Source organism: Antennarius striatus, chromosome 2 (genome assembly GCF_040054535.1).
Source record: "Antennarius striatus isolate MH-2024 chromosome 2, ASM4005453v1, whole genome shotgun sequence".
In the NCBI taxonomy this organism is placed as follows: domain Eukaryota; kingdom Metazoa; phylum Chordata; class Actinopteri; order Lophiiformes; family Antennariidae; genus Antennarius; species Antennarius striatus.
This window is the reverse complement of record NC_090777.1, coordinates 18,872,762-18,893,287: the sequence shown is the minus strand read 5'-3', so window position 1 is coordinate 18,893,287 and position 20,526 is coordinate 18,872,762. Positions and strand designations below refer to the sequence as shown.

General features: G+C 43.4%; 1 protein-coding gene across 3 annotated transcripts in view; it reads right to left on the bottom strand.

The window, feature by feature from the left end:
• rerea (arginine-glutamic acid dipeptide (RE) repeats a) overlaps positions 1–20,526 on the bottom strand; it is a 123,775-nt gene that overhangs the window by 59,002 nt on the left and 44,247 nt on the right. For all 3 annotated transcript variants that reach the window (XM_068323668.1, XM_068323677.1, XM_068323661.1), the window contains exons 2-3: positions 11,308–11,818; positions 777–847 (exon numbers count right to left, since the gene is read on the bottom strand). In XM_068323668.1, the coding sequence (XP_068179769.1) occupies positions 777–847; positions 11,308–11,674 (438 nt within the window). In that variant the 5' untranslated portion in view covers positions 11,675–11,818. The remainder of the gene's footprint in view (positions 1–776; positions 848–11,307; positions 11,819–20,526) is intronic.

Here is a 20,526-nt window from a genome sequence, read left to right as displayed (position 1 = left end):
TTTCTCAGAAAAAGACAAAACCCAACTGTCTAAACTGTGATATGATGCTTTAGCAAACACAGAACACACAGAGGGAAAAAATCAATTCTGTGTGTGTGTGTGTGTGTGTGTGTGTGTGTGTGTGTGTGTGTGTGTGTGTGTGTGTGTGTGTGTGTGTGTGTGTGTGTGTGTGTGTGTGTGTGTGTGTGTGTGTGTGTGTGTGTGTGTGTGTGTGTGTGTGTGTGTGTGTGTGTGTGTGTGTGTGTGTGTGTGTGTTGGGGATGTTCTAGGTGTCCTGTTGCAGAGAAATTAAATTGGCCGAGTCTGATGAATCAGCCATTCTCAGTAGCAAATTACAACCTAATTCCTTTCTTTATGCAGCAAAAGAGGCAATTTGGCCGCATTAGTTTGGAAAAAAAGAAAATCAATTGAAAACCAGCGAAGTTCTCCTTCATTAAATCAATTAGGTGCATCGACAAACATCTTCATTTCCATTACAAGCGTTATTAAACTGCCAGCAGATTGCACAGGTAGATAATATTCAAGCATGATTCTAAGGGAGGTTTCTTTTTCCACATGACTCTTCGGACACACAAATCAGAAATCTTATTTCATCTTAATTTGAATTCCATTCTCATCTGAAATAGAACACAACTCGCCAACTAGAACCTCTCATTACGGTGCACGTTCCATCAAAGACCAGATTTTTTTCAGGCGGTGTTGCTCAGCGGGTTGATTAGCGATGACTGCAAGAGGCAACGTCAGGACAAAGACACAGGAAGTGAAAATGTACTCACCAGTTTGAAGTCCTGAATGCTACAGATGAAGTAGGGAGTGTTGGGTCGCCGACTTTCAATGTACACACAATCTGCAAGCAGAGAAGAGGAAAGAATGACTTTACCAGAGGATGTTCACACTTTTTTTTATGCAGCCAGACTCGGTAATGTATAAAAAAAAAAGATTTAGCATACTGTTCCTCCTGACTCTTTTTTCCTCCTTGAGTCAAACTCAATTGGAATGCCAGTAATAGGATTAAGGACTTGTGGAGTACTACAAGGTTGCCTTTCCAAAGCAAACATTACACCCAAGGGGAATTATGTTATTGTTCCACTCCATTTATACACCACTGAGCAACGCTAGCTTTAACCCCATTCCCGGCCCCGTCACCAGTCGTCAACGTAAAGCCCTTTTACGAATGACAACTTCTGTCGCCGCACCTATTCATGTCGAGTTAGCTTTTAGCTTTCAGTTCAAGCTGCTGTCCTTCCATTCATGTTTTTTCACATAACGCAGAAATGTGTTAGGATCAGACCTGGCATTCAGTGTGTGAGGAGGTTGTCCTGGCTATCTACAGTGTTCGAGACATAACTGTCGCTCTGACCGGGTCACGAACCCTCATCCTCTTAACAAACCCACTCGCGCTGCAAGAGGACACAAACACAGCCAAGTCTGTTGAGAATACATAGAGGAGGTGGTGAACGAACACGGCCAACAATTACAGCTGAGCACGGCCAACAGCCAGGGGCTAGAATTATATCATTAGATTATTATAATTATTGCAGGAAAGTAGATTTAAATTCACAATAGTGCAAATAAAAAACAGCCGTTTTCTTTTAACTGCTAAAGGAAAGAAAACCAAGAATGTATGAAACTGACTGAAACTGTGCTTGACCTCTTTTGACTTCACTAAAAAGACAGTTTATGCCCCCTTTATGGGCAAAGTAATCAAATGGTACAGACATTTGAAATCTCACCCTCTGATCAGGTCTGATCTGATCAGAAGCAATGCAACAAAACTATTTGCCTGCTGCCAGACTGGTTTTGCTTACCTCACCAGGTGTAGCGTAGCATTCTAGCCAACAGACTGACATTCACGAGACATGAGGACAGCTACATTTCTGCAAACGTAGATGAAATAAAGTCCCCGTACTAAACGTGAGCTCCGGTGCTAATTTCACCAAACATATGCTGAGTTGTTTCTTTTTGCAAGGACAAAGCCACCATTTCCCCACCCCAAAACAAAAGATATGTGGCTGACGACGCCATCATTTGTTATTTATTAGTTTGTGTCAACAGAGTTATCGATCTGGCTGTGGTTTATCTGACTGCTCGCAGAGGAAAGGAGAGGTGGCAAAGATATTAAATGGCTTCGACACCTAAGATACCATTTGTAGAGAGCTGGTGTGTACGAGCAGTCCTGTAACATCACGGCTTTGTTTATTTGAGAGGGTGTGTGTGCGTGTGTGCGTAACCCCAGGGTGGGCTTGTTATCTGCTGTGAGCTGAATGAGCTGTTCTAAAGGGGAGCAGGGGGAAGGGGGGGGGGTTATCGGTCTTGCTGGCTCCGAGTGACGCATTATATCTTTCTCACTACTGCCCTCGTCTCTCTTTTCCCGTCTCTCTCCTCTACACCATCCCTGGAAGTCATTTACAAGATAACATGAATGAAAATATCCATCAGTGCTATTGTGTGATCTGTGACCAACACATTGTGTGTATGTGTAAGTGTGTGTGTGTGTATTGAGAGAGACTCAGAAGCAGGCAGAGGAGGAGGGAGCAGGAGAGAGGGAGTGGGGGAGGGTGGAGAACAAAAGAGACTAATCTGAAAGAGATGACATGTTTCCGAGGAGTTAAATCAGGGGAATTAGGGTTTGGTGTCCCTTCACCTCATTGGCACATTCACTTAAGAGGCCGACCTCTGTGTCTACACCCCAGAGAACGTCGATGGAATAAAGACTAGACAAGGTGAAAACGAGTGAAACAGATATGTGGTATAGAAGGAAAAAGATGGGATCTGTTTTAATCGTTCGCAGACAGAACTTGAGTCTATTCTTCGAACGTCAAAAAGCTGATTCTGAATTCATCCCAGGCGTTTAAAGTCTACTACCTCAAGGGCATTCCTCTGTAAGCCACTAAAACACGATTTTAGTGTGGAAGTTAAAACAGAATTAACACTTCGTTCTCAGGGAGGCTGGGGGTGGGATTGGGCGGGGGGAAGGGGGTAATCGGTTCCTCCAAGGTCTGACTGGCTTGTTTAACATTCCTGCCATTTTGAGCATTTTGAAGTGGGTCTCCTAGTTCATGTGGAGAAGCGGGAATGGGAAGGATCGGAGGGTTTTGCTGTGGTGTGGGGGGATCTGTGTGTTGTGCATGTTAGGAGAAAGGGTGGTGGGGGGTGTTAGAAGAGTTCAAGTGTGTGCATGTTGGACGGATGCAGCTTTCTCAAGGAGAACCACCACAACCTGGTAGGGGAGTGTTTTCACTCCTCTGACTCACCCCCCCAACACAATCCTGACAAAAACACCAGCCAGAAAGATAAGAAAATGTTCACTCATGGTAAACCAGAGGATCAAACATGAGCAACTATGTTCAAAGCTATCTTAAATATTGAATCTTAACAATATTCACTGGTTTTGTCACTTAAATTGATTAATACTTTGCCCAGAGCGTGTGTTCATGAACTGTTACTCAAAAAAATTCTTTCAGTTATGTAGTTATCACATCTTTAGGAAGCAATTACAACAAAGACATAAACTATGCTCAGTGTTGTTTTGGGGGGTGGGGTGGACTGTTACATCGAATACAAATCTTCATGTGTGTAATCGCATTATTTTTGTGAGTCCAGTAACCTCAAGGCAGTAAAACACATTGTGAAAAGAATTTTAAAAATGTAAAAACGTGCAAGGAAACAATGAAAAGCACCTGAAAGAATCCCATGTCCTTTGTTTGGGTACGCTGCGACAGTGTGAACAAAAGTATGTGAAATAAATAACTGGCTATTAATCGTAATCAAGGTTAAAGAAAAAGTGATTTCCTGTGGTATTGATTAGAAGTCTCCCTGCCTCCACCCTCTCTTGGCTGTGGCTCATTGTTCAGAAGGCCATTCTCTGACAGCTACAGTACAAGTCTAATGTAAAACACACCTAGACTCCTCAAAGGAGCCCCGTCCTGCTCGCTCCCAATCAAACCAATGAGAGGTTGTTGCGTTTTAGCACGTCTGTCGGGAGAATCGTTAGCTAATATTAATTTGGCTTTCTATAAAGGGGTGCCAACAACGGAGAAACCACAATTTGAACACAATTACTGTGTATGTGCCAACATCTACTTAACAAAATCTGGGGGTGGTGGTGTTTGATTATCTAAAAGCAGGAATGAGAGCATATCTCAGGATGCGAGGCAGGATAATCAGATCAAGATGACTGTTTGTTTAAGCTGTGCTCACGGGTCAGCCAGGAGACAGGACGCACCTGCATTGTTAAAAGTGGTCCTTGGCTCAGCAGAGCCCTCATGCAAACACAGCAGGCTAAAGCATGACCAGTAAAGCTACCCCACCCCCCACCCCTCGAGTGTGCTGATCCTAAAATTTAGTAGCACACGGAATGCAATAATGAAACCACAGGAGTGTGAGGACTATAAGACCAGGGGAGACATGGATTGGGAGGAAAAAGGGACACCGGTGTTGTTTGCAGCACCGTTGCAAAGTTGATAAGCTGATAACCAAGACTTCCTTGTGGTGCTTTCTGCTGGGGGGCCACATGTGGTGTGGCATGACAGGCCGTCGTGGCCAGGAGAGAAGAAGTACACTTTATTAATCCCACAAGGGGAAATTACATTGATACTGATACTTGATTTTAACCCGACTTTCCTTCTTTCCTCGTCCTCAGGTTAAACAACACTCGTCTAGTCACTGGAAAAGCAGTGGGAAATACCTGGCAAGTAGCACCATCAGCTCTCTACAATAGGGCAGGTCTACAGCTGACTGAGCTCCTCGGGGAGAACAGAGGCTCTTTGACAACAACCCCCCTCCCTTTTCTCCTCTAGGCTAGCCCACACTTTCTCATTTAGCAGTCGGCAGGTGGTTGGATTTCACTAAAAAGCCCTTTTCCCAGAGTATCTAGCATGTGGAGAGCTGGGAGAGTGGAGTGGACTTTCAAAAATAGATCCTCAGTTAGCTACAGATTCAAACCGCTGTGTTTTAATATGAGGAGACTCCAGGTGTTTGTCTTGTTAGGCTTCAATGAAAACGACAAACTAATCAACAGCCAGCAGTTGAAGCAGGTTAGATGTGTTGTACTAAAGCCTGTGGTGCCTTGTCTCCAGAATAACCAGTTCAACACTTAATGAAACACCAGACACTGGCGTCGCAAACACAAAGTGTTTGTGTTCCTTCACAGTCTAATTCATATGACTCTGAATTACATTTCCATCTGTGAAAAGATGGTGTCTTTTGCACAAAAAAAGATTTAGAAGATAAAATTCCAACAGGAACTAGTGCAAGACAATTAATTCAATTGTAATTGCAATCAATGTGCGAAAACGTCCTGAATAACATTGGCAATATAAAAGCATCAGCAGCACACAACATGCAGCAGATGGTTGGAATGAAAATGAATGTCCAGTGGAGGTGAAGGGCTCATCCTCTGGAGCGGATCATCATCTATTGTTTGGAAGCATTTCAGATTTAGGGCATGTGAACGTTGCATGCAGTGGAACTTCAGCACAATCGGAGCTGCAAAGCAACACAACTAACTTGATGAGCGACTTGAAAACAGGCCACAAATGGCTGTACAATGAATAGAGAATAGACAAGAAAATCATTGCTAATGTGGATCATCCATCACGTCAGAAGCCAAAAAGAGTGACCTTTACAGCACAAGACACACTGAAGTCATGAAAGCAATCCAAAAGACTGAGGGCAAATAGAAAGGGACAATTACTGTATGTTTTGAGATGCATGAAGGCGTATTTTCCAGTAATAAATTTGATCAATAATTGTAATCTCTTTACAACTCCAAATAACTGACCGATCATTTTGGCCATAATTGCTCAGCCCAAGTAGACACTACAGATTTAAACAAGAAACAATTCACCAGGAAAATGTTGAATAAAGCTCAGATGCTTTGTTTTCTACATCCAAATTTAAAACATTCGCAAAACGTTCAGGTTTGTCCGATGAAAGTAATGACACAGGTACAAATAAACCCTATACTGTTCACACATCAGCACATTTGCTTTAAAATGGAAATATTTTTCATCTGTCACATTTAAAACATAATGCATCCAGACAACAGCTTTTTGAAAATGATCCTTATGCAGCAGGAATTTTTGAAAATGAGAACCCAGAATCAGATCACAGAAGCTACCGGAGCGTAAATCAACTCAAAATGTTTTTATTTTGTTGCTGTTATTCAGTTCACAGTACAAAGCTATTGTTGTATAGACGATCTCTTGCTTGTCAGCATGTTTCTTTTGTCCTCTAAATTTCTTTTATGTTTCATTTATTTTGAACAATGGAGGCTTTTAAAATAATTATATATATGTTGGAAATAGTTTTGTGATTTCAAGATGGAAAGGAAGTCTCTTCTTAATTGTGTAGGGTCAATGTAGGTATTACAATCATAAAAACTGATAATAGTGAAATACCACATAATGATACCATGGTCCTCATCATTCTGTGAAAATCTCACACTGATGCAACCCCAAACACACGACTGATCTCTGTGCCACTTCTCTGCCATTTTCTCTGCTGTGTGTCGTCATAGCCGCTCTTGTCTGTCAGATGGCTTGCGCTAGCCATTCGCCACTTCGCCATAGGCAAAGGAAATTCCAGATTGGCTACACGCTTTTAGATGCCACTGTGGCAAGACGTAGCTAGCGCCGCTACTTCCGCTAGCGAGTGGCACTAGCGAAAAAGTCTTCTAGTCTAAGGCCACGTCCACACGATGACGGATTTTTTAAAAAACGCATCAAAAACGATTCGCGTCCACACGACATTGTTTTCAAAAAAATCTCCGTCCACACATAAATGCAGCAGTGCATTTTCGAAGACGGCTATAAGCATGCCAAACCATGTGGTGGCAGTATTGAGTCAAATTTTATCCAATAGGAATCCTTCGTATCTTGTTGTCACAACACACGGGCCCATAAATATGACGTCACAGAGGTTTTCGTTGCAGGCAAGATGTCAGCATTTTTAAAAGTTGCGGATACACCGTCCACACGACAACGCAGACCCAGTGTTTTTTTAAAAATCCACCTCGGCCAGCGTTTTCAAAAAGTTGCTTTTCGTTCCGGATATTTGCGTTGTCGTGTGGTGAATCTCACATTCATACCTGCATAAAGTAGGACAGAAATAAAGACAGTTCAGCTTGAACTGTTGACTTTAGTGTATTTTTATAAGTAAACTGAACAGAAGATTTTGCCCTCAGAATGCAGGAAAACAATCCCATTTTTCTAAAAAATGTTCTGGGGGAGGGGCCCCCGGACCCCCCACAACAAGCATTGGTCGTCTGTGCGCTGCGCCACTGTCTTGGACATAGAGTGGGGCTTTTTGTGGCTTACTCAATTCTTTTACACTGAGCTACAGTGGCTTAGTCATTCTAGCTCCTAGTGCAAGCCCAGAATGGAGACATGCTCCATCCATGTTTAGAACACAGGTAATAAACACACGTTTGATAACCTTTGACTCTCACGCCGTGGTGTCAGACCGGTATCCCTGCTGATGATGAGGCTTTTAAGTACTAAGTGTTATGATGAGCCACATTCATCCTCCATACTCATGCTTTGTTATGTGTTTGGAAATGTCAGCATCAGATTATCACGTTTCATCACAGCACTGTTTATGGACGTTACTTTATAGCTAAAAAAAAGAAAACCTCCAACAAAAACCTGTATCAGTGTGCAGAAGCTATGTGAAAATGGGGAGAGGGGGTTATATCCAGGTCTGTGTGTCAGGCGTATTTCCTGCTGCACAGCTCAATGTGAGTATGACACACACACACACACAGCTCAGGTGTGTGTGTGTGTGTAAGACGTGCCAGCTGTGCACATCATAAATTCCCCAAACACGAACACACACTATTAAAAAACTAGCCACCGGTCCATCTGTTTACCACTCAAGTAGACAAAACAGCATATTTTAAATGTTTTAAGTGTTGGTGACACATATCAAGGTAGAAGGATGGCGACGGATCAGCCATTCTGTCAGGAAGCTAGACATGCTAGCTGCAGCGCTAATTGCTGCAGAGAAGGTGTGAGCAGTGTGGACAGCAGTGTGTGTGTGTGTGTGTGTGTGTGTGTGTGTGTGTGTGTGTGTGTGTGTGTGTGTGTGTGTGTGTTTGGCCATGAAACTGTGTGTACTGACATCATTTCTGTGTGTCAGAGCTTCTAGAGTATCTCCTATTGATTCCCCATGGCAGTGTGTATAATCTCCGGTGGAGATCTATAATCTGTGGTGGAGGTGGGGTGGGTCGGGTGTCTGGAGGTGTCTGACCAGGCCCCCAGAAGTGGTGGGAGCTCAGCCACAGGGCACAGATTGATATTGTGTGTTTTCTGGCTCTGCATTAGAACTGTTCATCCCAGCAGCCAACCAGACAAATGACTTGAACCATAGTCCCCAATCACCAGCACATACACACACCTCCACCCTTTGTGAAACAGGAGTGAGGTAGATTAAGCTGCAAGCCCACCTATGGGCCCTTTGGGCTTATTTCGCCCTTCCCCGCAATCGATGTGCACTAAGCCACCTGAACCCATCTTCAAGGGATAAAAAGGCTAAAGCAGAGAAATTGGAGGTAGGATGGAGATTGGGGTGGGTGGGCGGTTTCATTTCTAATTTACCTGTGTGTTATTTCTTACACGGCGACATGGGCCTGTGTGTTACTACAGATCTCTGTCACCAAATCAAACAGTATTTTGTGCCAGTTTCTGTCTTGGTTTCCAACAATGGCCTTTTCCCTCTCCCCATGTCTGGGGCTGGATTCAAATCCCTCGCTGAGCTTGGTCAGTTTTACATATTGTGTGTCACTAGACGGCTATAAAGGGATTTAGCATTTAGTAAAGCATAATCCATGGCAGGCTTTGTGCCTGCTTAAGCTGCACACATCCAATCTGATTGCAAGAGGGCTTCTACCAATGACCGAACTGAAGGAGGAAAACATACACAACATTCACACACTGGATGGGACATAAAGCAGAAGACATAGCGAGAAGTCAAGGTGGAGGATCCTCCGTGTTAACAAATGTGGGTAAATAACAACTCAGAGTAAAAGCACTGCAACCACCAGCCACCCATCCTAGATTGCCTCCAATCTAATACAATTTAGCAGCTCTAGTTCATGTAGTAGTGGGGTGTGATATCTCAACCACTACAAACTTGTCAAGCCAAATAAAGGAGAGGGCAGGAAAATAAACATCCCTCATCAAGCAGACACTAGTTGTGCTGTTCACTCTGATTCACAAATCTAAATATTCAGTAGGGTTCATCCACTGAGACGCTCGACTTTGTTTATATGGGTTATGAATGTTTCATTGATGTGACTGAATGATTCCTTTTTTTTTTTTGCCCCTCTCTACCCCCCCCCCTCTCCGCATGGTTAACTTGGAGACAAAGTGCCAGAGCGCTCTCAATCAAACTTGAAATTCAGAACTGAAACAGCTTCAATGTGAAACACTGTACAGACAAAAATACAGAGGAAACGACAAGAATTGTGTTCAGTGAAATCAAGCAGCTAGAGTGAGAATGAACGATGGGTCATGCTAATTCACAGTAGCTCCTCAAACCTTTAAAATGTACCTTTTTGATAACCTTGGCCTTCCCGGACTTTTTAAAATACTTTTACATAATAAATTTGACATTTTTTCCCTCAAAAAAGCTGATGTAAACAATCAGACACAGGCATATGTATTTTCTATTCAAAAACATCTTGGATTTAGCCATAAATATACAAATTAAAGCTTAAACTGTATATTAAAATTTTGTTTTTTTTTGTTTTTTTTACAAATTTGCCTGAATGTCCCATTAGTCTTTATTTTCTAGCAACAATTTCATTAGTTCAGGCTTTAAAGGGTTAAAGATGACTAGTAGTTTGGTTGAAAGGGAACGAGAGCTGAGTATTGGATGTATGCAAGTGTAGCAGGAGAGGAAGCTAATGTTACACCCTGGCTATTATTTCCTATGTCTCCCCATTAGGTCCCTGAGCAGCGCTGCCACTTCTCCCCCCAACCACTTGACCTTTTGCTAGCTGCTAGTTAAATGAAACGATATTGTGGATATGATTTAGTTGTAAGGCAGTGTAAGTGACTAGGTGACTACACTTGCACAGTTGTCATAGACACCTTCAGACAGTAAGTGCTCACATTCATCCCTCTAAAACAACCCATTTACAGAGCAGCCATTTTCACAGCTGTGGAAACGGGTGGATCACTTTTACAATACATGCATAACAACATAATAAAAAACACCACACAGCATCCAAACGCGTCCCCCAGGAAAAGGACTACCTTATGGCCCGAGAGGATATCACTTTCTTTTTCAATGAGTCGGTTGGTGCTGGCATGAAATCATTAACATGGCTGTCATCAATATCACATCATCTATTGAAGCACCACTTTCTTTTATTGACTTAGCCCAAGACAAAGCACAGAGTGGGTCAACTCGGAATTGATTGTGTGATGCATCGAACATCTGGCCTAAGGGAATACTTCAGCTCTTAAGAGAGCTGCTGCTTTAGAGAATATACGGGCGAAATGGTCAAAATGTTCTCTCATAAAACGTCACTGTATTTATATAAATGTGTATCTCAGGAAGTATTATGAATTTAGAAGATAAAGGTAATCCCTTCTTCATTATAGTGATGAAAAAAATATTTTCTTATGATTGTCTTGTGTACTTACATTCAACCAAATACTTCCAACAGTGTCCAACAAAAGCCAGTATAATGAATATGTGAGTGAATGTGGTATTCTCAAGGTAGTAGAGGCGATAGAACATTTAAAAATAAAGATGCTCGATGTTTAAATAACAGAATTTCATACTCAAACATTAACTTAAAGTACAATATAGGACATGATGAATCAGTCTTTCTTGCTTTCTGAGATGATTCCTTGTTTGTCTCAGCTACCTGTGTTGCCAGGCTAAGATGATGTCACTTTCAGGTTTATGGCACTTTGACAAGGTGCAATACCTACATCCCATAATATTCTGTCAACTATACTTCTTCAGTCATGAACATATTTTACAGAAAAACCAAAATGTTCCCAAACTAGTGACTTCTAGGTCTAGGAGTCTTTCAAAATTCTTCCTTCTTGCAGAACCCATAACCACCAGTAGTATGATCGCACAACTGCCCCAAGCTCTGGACAGTCATTACTTAAAAGTAAGAGCAGCCATTAAATTCTTCAACATATGCATGTGACTGATCACAGCCCAATCCATGGAGAAACATTTGGTCTGAAAGCGGAACAGTTGTGACGACACCACTAGGAGGAAGTGATTCAAAGCTAAATACTTAATGAAGACACTATCAGATGAGCCATGACACCAACTTACCTCCAGGTCTGTAAACAACGTCATCTTCTGTGATGAAGGACGTGATTTCTCCGTTTTCCGTTCGCTCATAACGGGACTTTTTCTTGGGCGTCTTCTTCTTTCCCTTTTTGCCAGCGTCCTCGGCTGTGCCGCTGCCTCCTCCCGTGCTGCCATTGTCGTTGTCCTCGTCCTCGCTGTGCTCGCTCTCTGCATAGTTCTTGGCCCCGCCTTCCAGCGTACAACTACGCCGCGGCCTGGAGCTTTCGCTCTCGCGGTCGCCCCGGTCCCCGTCTTGCCGCCGGGATTTACCGGCTTCTCTCTTCTCCCTGTCCCTGTCTCTGTCTCTGTCCCGCTCCTTCTCCCTCTCTTTCTCTTTGTCGGCCGTCATGATCCGCCACGTGCCTTCCTCAGTCCTCTCACGGCTGGGCCTCCGTGAAAGGTAGACTGTGAGCCTGGGCTTCAGTCTTCTGAATTTACCAGTCAAATCCAGGGAAAATTTGGCCACACCGACAACCCCAGTGTTTCAGAAAAGCTGTGGACAAGAGAGAAGGACAATTAGCATAGCTCTACGTCGATGGCCATCATCCTTACAGTGCACAAGCTACAATTTCTAAGCACAAATGCTTCTTTGGAGCTGGAGGAGATCTTTTGTGGCTGACAAATACAAGATTAGTTCCTAGAGATCAGGCAGGTATGCCGAATCTGCTCCACATCACAGTTATTGTTAGCACTCCCCTCCACAACCGTGTATACTCTGGAGAGCACTGGGTAGCTTTATCTAAGAACAGAACCTTCTAGCTCTCTTCCAAATATGTTTCCATTCTTTCAGAACGAGAGAGAAAATCAGAGGAAGGACAAGTGCCGCACCTCTGAATTTGTAACAGTAAGCTTAAGCAAAGTCGTAACCAGATAAGCAGAAAACACCACCGCTGCACTAAGGATGATTAATAGACTTTGTCACCACAGGCAGGCAGCTAGTAAAATTTCTCAGAACTAATGTGTTGTCTTGTGCAATGCCACGGAACAAACGGCACAAAGATCAATGACTGAGTCCACTCTGGAGACCATCTGTGATGACACCAGGGTCACTCTTACCAGTTTGTGTGTTGCTATATCTGACTTTCGGTGCAGTCTGGTTTGTGTAGTCTTATGCCCTGGCTAACAATCACACTCTCCCCGTGTCAAAATGAAATGACAGCTACAGAGAGATGAACCCAGCAATCAACAGGGGAAAGAAAAGGGGAGGAGGAGGGCTGAGGCAGCCACTCACCATGCCTAGTCCGCTGTCATTTTCAGCTATTGCCGTTCACTCAAAGGGAATTCCACTGCCCCTTTCTCACACCACAATGAGAGCCTTCATAAAAAGAGAAATGGCAAATCTGAAGCAGCACACTGTCTGCGCCACACTGCGCTCTACACACTGCACCCACAAAGGGGGCTTCTCATTTACTGCCAATGTTTGCCCCCCTATCCCTACCGCAACACATTAACGACAAATACTTATTGCAACCCACACAAGGATCAGACCAGGCAATCAGCCTGCGTGTTACCATGGTTGGGATAAGAGGTGAGTGCTTTAATGGGAAACATAGCAAGCTTTATCGGGGTATGTTAGGTGATGAATAGAAGGAGAAAGGCTCAGCAAAGGAAGCGAGTTAGACAATGGCACTCCTCAGCAGCGGGTGTTGTCATCTCATGAGCAAACACCAACTGACAGGGCAGCTGCTCTTGTCATCATCTTCAACACAAGCGCTGGGTATGATTAAAATGCAGTGGCATCAGAGCCCCATCAATCACCTAATGATGAGTTACAGCGTCCAGCATGCATACAATAGTCCGACACACTCAGAAGCTGACAAGGGATTGAAAGTTCATGAATGTGCACAGTGGTTATCAGTTTCAGACTATTATCAAGCAGGAACTTGTGCAGACAGACAGCGAGACTGTTAGAAATGTGGGAGTTTGAAGTGGTTCCTGCAGGAGGAAACAAGTCCACCTTGTTCACCCATCTTCATCAACATCAATCTTCTGTCCGATGATCGCATGAGTGCCATTCATGTCTTAAATTCCCAACCAAGAAACATGTTCAAAAAAGAATATTTAAAACCAAAACAATGGAATTGGATCTATTCATCATCTACTTAAAGAAAACAACAAGTTCATGTTGGGTACTTTGCCTGGTGTTAAAACACTTAATAAAAGTATGAGTGACTCACATGTCTGCATTATTTACCTACTGGATTAGATATTAAGAGTCCGGTACGAACTAAATCCAAAGTTTTGATTTGAATGTTGGTCATAAATCTTGTTGCCGTTGCCTGTGTGGTGACATCTGCATCGTTCATCCGTTCAACCAGCTAGCGTCAAGTTTAAACCTGCTGGTTCACATTAAGGATGGGACCTAACCTTAACCCCAACATACTTTAGTAGAGTAAGGTGTTACTTATTACCTTTATCACTCTGTTCTAACTATTTTTAGAATACCTGCCTGAAGGGAAGAAAATTTTAAAAAGTTGTTTCAGAGATCCTCCAGAGATCCTGTTATTCTCAAATCAGAAATGCACACATTATTTATTTCTAAATGACTACTCTTCTATTGCTAACAGTAATAACAACAGCAACAGTGGAATATCATGATAGAATGGAACAGTTAATATTCCATGAACACCTTAAACATAGGGGACACGATCACCAGTTCACCCTTGTGTTCCATTTCGGTCATCCATTTATACAAGAATGGTGCTTTCAGGGGCAAAGTGAAAGCTTACCCCCGGTCTTATTTGCATACAGTCGATACACAAAAGAAGAAAAATAATACACTGCACTGTAGGCTGGCTTTTGTGCTTCTGACTCTATTGGGTTATATTCCAGTGCAGTTTTGCTGAACCACCACTGGGCTAATTATAAAATGTGACCCAGCCAGCTACAGCCTAAACATACATCCTGCAGCATTTTCAGTTGTATTTGTGGACCAGGGATCATTTCAGACAAGATGCTGTGCAAACGAAGAAGAAATACACAAACAGTGCTATATAAATGGGGCCCTAGTGTACGAGGAACATCTAGCATGGACACAACCCTGCACTGGTGTGCCAAAAACATAATGTGATCCCATAACCAGCTGCATGTCTGGAAGGTGTGAGGAACATGAAAACACTGGTTGTTACCATTTGATAGCACAACCCTAATCCTGTGAGCTGCCAAAGTCTGTGCATGAGCCAAGCACCTCTTCCCCCCTCTAATCAGTAACATAAGCCTCTTCCATTCAAACCAATATTGACCCTGGACTGGAGCAAATGGAGTGCTGGCCCTGTCTTCTCTGATGCTCCTGGCTGCTGTAACCTCCCCATAAGTATCTGTAAAGACTCTGTGCAACTAGTTTGTATATGGATATGGTATAAACAAGATAGCACAATCTGTCTCTCCACTCTAAGGAACAACATTTATTAACCAATGGAACAAAAGATAACCCTTCACACAGAAGCGTTTTACAGACTTTCTTGTCCTTTGCTAACAGGTCGGAGTGTCTACAGTGGTTATTTCTAGCACACGCGTAGGTGTGGTTTGATGCAGATGAAACAGCAATGTGAAGCTGATTGAAATTAAAAAGAAATGGGTCAGAGGGAAGAGCTGTAGTAAAACTAAAGTCATAATATACTGATGGCAGGCGAGGCAATGGAGTGAGAAAAGAAAATGAGAAGGCAAGGGAGATGACTTCCCACCCACTACTCAGGAAACAAAGTGTTTAGTAGAAAGCAGCCCCGGCTGCCTGACCGATGAATAACACTGTGAGGGGGCAGGTGATGCTCGGAGCTATTACACATCAATCACAGGGCCAGAACCCTTTGAAAGATACCAGCTGTCTTAATGGAAAAGAAAAGGAGGGGGGAGGTGACTGGAGAGGAGTTGAGGAGGTCTGAGCCAATGTCACCTAATCCTCCATTTACATTACTGCAATGGAGTCAAGGACTGGCAGCCAGTGGGGCCCCCGCTCAAATACATTTCTCATTTCCGTGCCTCTATAAATGAGACCTCTGGCCTGAGAAACCACACAGTTTGGGGCTCAATTAACACATCATCCTCCACAACGGCCACACAGTAGGATCTCTTTACTAATCACAGCTCCACTCTCTCTCACTCGATGCCCATGAATGACTTTAGATATATTTTATTCATTCCAATAACTCCCACATTTACCCAAATCCATGCTGATCTCTGGTTTTAATCAAAACCTGTCTAAGGATAAACATCCAAATCACCACGATTTACTCGAGTATCTCTACATTTGTAGGGTTTCTAATTAATCCTGCCAGCTTTATTAATTGATTATATACATATTAAATAAGAGACACGCAAAAATACCTACTTCTTTTTTTTTTGACAACAATATAACCAGCCACGAGATGCACTCAGTTTTGGAAAAGACACTGAAAAGTCATTCACAACATACTGAAATGGAGACTATGAAGTAGCAAAAATATGACTAAGGATTTGTTGTCGGCTTTGCAGAGGGATTGCATGGAATACTCGTATGAATACAGATTAGAGTCGAACAGTGTAAGCATGAATATACACCAGTGTGTTAACAATGAGGGCAACTCAAATGGATCAGAATAGACCTGCCAGATACCCAGCAGTTCATTGGATCTGAGCTGTGGCTCTGCAGAACGATCCGATCCATTACCCAGTGCTGTCTAATCGAACCTTCCATCCAAGAGACAACAGCACGATGAAGGGATCAGCTGGGGGCCCCGGGTGGGCTACTTCATGAGGGACTTGCTGTTGTCACTGCACCCTGCCAGCTTTGTCTTACCTAGTGCAAACATGGCTTTACTTTATTCTTTGAGGACCTCTCCATTTCAGTTCACATCAGCAGAGAAAAGACACTTGTCTGCTTCACTTGTTTTCAATCCACTGATGATTAACCACACATTTTTCCCTCTGCTAAAGCTGCGTTCACTAGGGCTCTATTTTTAGCTGGCATCCGGGGTTAGTTTAGAAGGTAAAAGCCTTGCTCAAGAAAAGACAGCTTGGGGCTTTCCAACATCAACATTTAAACCTGCCTAGAGACTTCCATGGTAACAGGCAAAGCCCTGCTGCACACAATTGAAGAGAACAGATTGTCATGCATAATAACACTGTGTGCAACAATAAACTATCACTGTCGAAAGTGATTAAGATCATTTACAAAGTCTCATTGAGGCAAAAACAGCATCCAGCACATTCTTTAACACAAAGCGCTTTGAACATATTCTTGGACCGATGGTACCTTCAGCCACAGGACGGTTTGCTCCACAGGGCCTCGATTCCAGGGCTGGAAGGAGGCTAAATCCTACTCTAGTCCAGGTTTCTGTGCTCCCCCAACGAGGGATCTAAATAGCCCCCCCGGGGGGGGGGCTGCTCCACAACCCACAATGTCCATTATCTACAGGGCCTGTGAGCTGGACTTTATTTTGTAGCCTAATATCAGTTCCTTCAAATCACAGCACCTCTGAGTCCACCACGTCTATGTGGCTGTTTCAAAGCTGAAGGCCATCTGACAAGGCTCCCCCCCCAGGGAAGATGTCTGGGGTGTCCATTGTTGCCAATCCTCAGTCCTCCTTAAGAGACTCTCTTCAGAACAGTTATTGTGAACGTGACCGTTAAAAAATCTTTCTCAATATGGAATTGATAAGAGGAGCAGAAGAAAGTGAGGTAAACGGCAGCAGATAGCGATCATGAATGCGGCTCCTTACAGAGTCTCCTCCCACATGTGTAGGTTGTATTTTATTTTATTTTTTTTGGTAAATTAAGTACATGATTAGAAAGGATTTCTAATGTCTTTCCCTTTCGGAAAGGCAACGACTGTTACATTTTTGGGGGGTGAATTATGTCGTTGTTGAAACAAGAGAGGTATAAACACACACAGGGGATGCATTCAAGGCTGATTTGCACAAAACAAATCTGTCGTGTGCGTCTTCAAATGCTCATCTCCACCAGGTGGACTGTGGCTTTGAAATCAGTTACTTGATGCTTTATCCATCAGATGCGTGGAGTAAAAAAATATTTTATTTGGAGGGGAGAAAAAAAAAACAAAGAAGAGATTTTATCTCCTGTTAGTAAGAAAAAAAATCTTAACATTTTAATATTTGAGCATTAGAGTACCATTTTCACTGATAGCCCACAATCAAACCTCCTCTGCTCTTCCACTCAGCTTAATGACGCTCAGTCATTAGGGCTCTAGCTGCTAGACTGAACGAGTGTGAGAGGAGGAAATGTATTCATACATGCCCTACATCCTCCCGCTACTCTAATCGCTATGTCACACAGAGATGTGTCAACACATCGGACAAAATAATATAAATAGATTAGAGTGACGGATAAGATAGCTGTGAGGGATCAGACTGACGGCACAGGCCACCAGGAGCGCTGAAGTAGATCTTCTTTGTGGCAGAACACAGGTCCGTTTCTCCACCTTATTTTTTGCAGAGTGGTGGCAAAACCGTTCTCCAAACATGAGCAGATGGGAGGGGAGGGGACAGGGGTAACCCCTCCATTCACAGAGCTGAGCCAGAAACAGCACCACTGCTAGATACCACAGGATGGGATTATGTCTAATTAGGTAATACGCCAACACTTCTCCCAGCATCCAATGAGCATTTGTAATTGACCACCGTCAGAAAGTAAATGAAACAAAGGATTACTGCTCTATGAATGACATTCCCCTGTTTTTGTCTCACCTCTGTGCCATTTTTCACATGCAGAGCTCTACCTCAAGAGTCAGTGTGTATGAGCACCGCAAACAGACGTCAGTGGGCATTGTCCAGCCTGAGATATGTTTGTTCAAGGAAAAGGACAGCTTCAGAAAGGAATCAGCAAGAGACGTGACAGGGGAGTAGAGTATTCAGTGTCTACCTTCCCTGTTATGCAGGTCACTGTAAAGCCTGACTGAGTGAGACACCATGCAGCTAGAGGACTCTTTCAACAATATCCCACAGACAAGACTGTGTTCCTCTGTCTCATCATAAAAAACACAGAAAAGAAGCTACGAGTGGTTTGGTGGGATGAAAATGCCGCTTGAACAAGTAGGATCATAGCTCAGACCTCCCATATCCTCTGAGAATGGCTCATAAAACATCCAACAGCTGGGACTTAGGACCCTACTTCACACACACACACACACACACACACACACACACACACACACAATTCATTTTAGATCTGCGTGGTTTACTACCTTGGACAACACGCTAATGCTTAGGTCTCCACTTGAAAACACACTAAAGATCAGCAACAACAGAGAAGCCTTTTGCCAAAGCATTAGCAGCAGCGGCAGAGAACAATGGGTTTTCTGGGAAAAAATGAGCGCAGAGGCTGGATATTACACAGTGTACAATAGCGATCCACAGATTAACTCTGGCTGTTCATGTGTGAAATGGAGACTTGATCCCTGACTGGCAGTGTGCTACGCCTCCAGCAAACAAGCGGCATATTTCTCATCTTTCCAAACACTAACAACTGCCATATATTGGATTACGCATTGCTTCCTTCACTGTGCAACAATAATGGAACATTAAAAACACTTCCTGACACTACACAGCTAAAAACTGACTGACTGTCGTCCTGTTGCCTCTCATGAACCAAAGGTGAGTGCAGATGGTGGTGTGTGTGCGTGTGGATGATTTGCTGTGAATAAGCTTCAGTTATTCTTGGAATGTTAATGTTAGGCTTAAACCACAGCAGACTCACAGACTTCTCCTCTCATCACTGGGCCATTAATGATGAAGAAAATAACACTTAGCCATGCCTCTGCTAATAACACACTCTGGAACTATACAGAACATGACCTAAATTATTCTCCACACACACACACACACACACACACACACACACACACACACACACACGCACACACACACACACACACACACTAACACACACACACACACACACACACAAAGCATATATAACATGGTGCCAGAGTCACCGTTTTTGCTGCTCTCAATTACCACAATGTTATGACACAGTTGTTAAGTAATCCCATGCTTGCATTGTGTTTAAACATGACATATGCTGGGCTCATGCATAGGAAATGAGTCTCTAGTGCTTCTGTCACTGCAGCGGCTTCACACAAATCTATAAGGACACGTCTGTGGGGCTGGAGCACCGTTAAAATAGCTTCCCTCAGTATGCACACGCTTATAAAGAGAAGATTGGGGAGTGTGTGTACTACGCTCCAAAATTCCTTTTTTGTGTATGACATGAATGTCAATGTTGTAAAACGTGCAGGCCTTTGACACAAACACACACACATTTATATATAAACGAGGCTGCTGCTGCTGAGCAACTGTATTTGCAGTACAGGTCAGACTATGTACTCAGCCAATAAATGGCAGGAGTGTAATGTGCCTTGACCTTCTATCTGTCTTTCAGCAGCTCCTTACATATATTGCTGTCTCTCCTCATATATCACTCGGGCAAATGGCGCCCTTCACCCTGTTCCCTCCAGTCCCCTCCTTAAAAGGCTGAGGGGACATTTTTGCCTGCTGTACTCAACTGACAGCGCTGGCAGCTTCCTCGCTAAGCACGGGGGTGGGGGGGTGGGCAAGGCTTGTCGTAGGGAACTGCTGCATTGAATAATTATGTTTCATAACATGCATCCCACCCCCACCCCCACTCCTTTATTAGCATCAAGCAATAATTAATTGGGGAACAAGGGGCACTGAAGAGTCTGCTTTTCACTTTCCAGAACAAGAGGGTCAATACGCCCTTCAACCCGTTCTCTCGTCTCCCCGTCAGAGACAGACACCTCATCCCTCTGAAAACATGCTCTTAGCTTATTTATGATGCCAGTTGCTCTGCTGGAGAAAGGCAGCTTTTTCCTGCTACTCTCAGCAAAACTGTCCGGATCGCTTTACGCAGCGTTTCCCTATACTTCCATCTCCACACCTCCTCTCAGCGGGGCCAGCTCAACAATCCAATAATGAATATGAAATGCCTCCTAATTGATGTCTAAGGGAATTGGGCCAGCTGAAAATATGGGCTACTGGACACGGATTTGACTAGATTAAGTTTTTGTTTTACAAAAAAAAAAAAAACATCTCTGATCAGCGGTGGCAAAAGCCTGTCCTGATCAAATTAGCTTTGCACTAAGAGCTCCATTGATCTTGGCACTCATCTGTGCAGATGAGACCAGAAAAGCAGCTGGTAATCCAATATCTGGGATGGGAAGTGCTTCAAGTACTGTGCTCTGTTTACCCA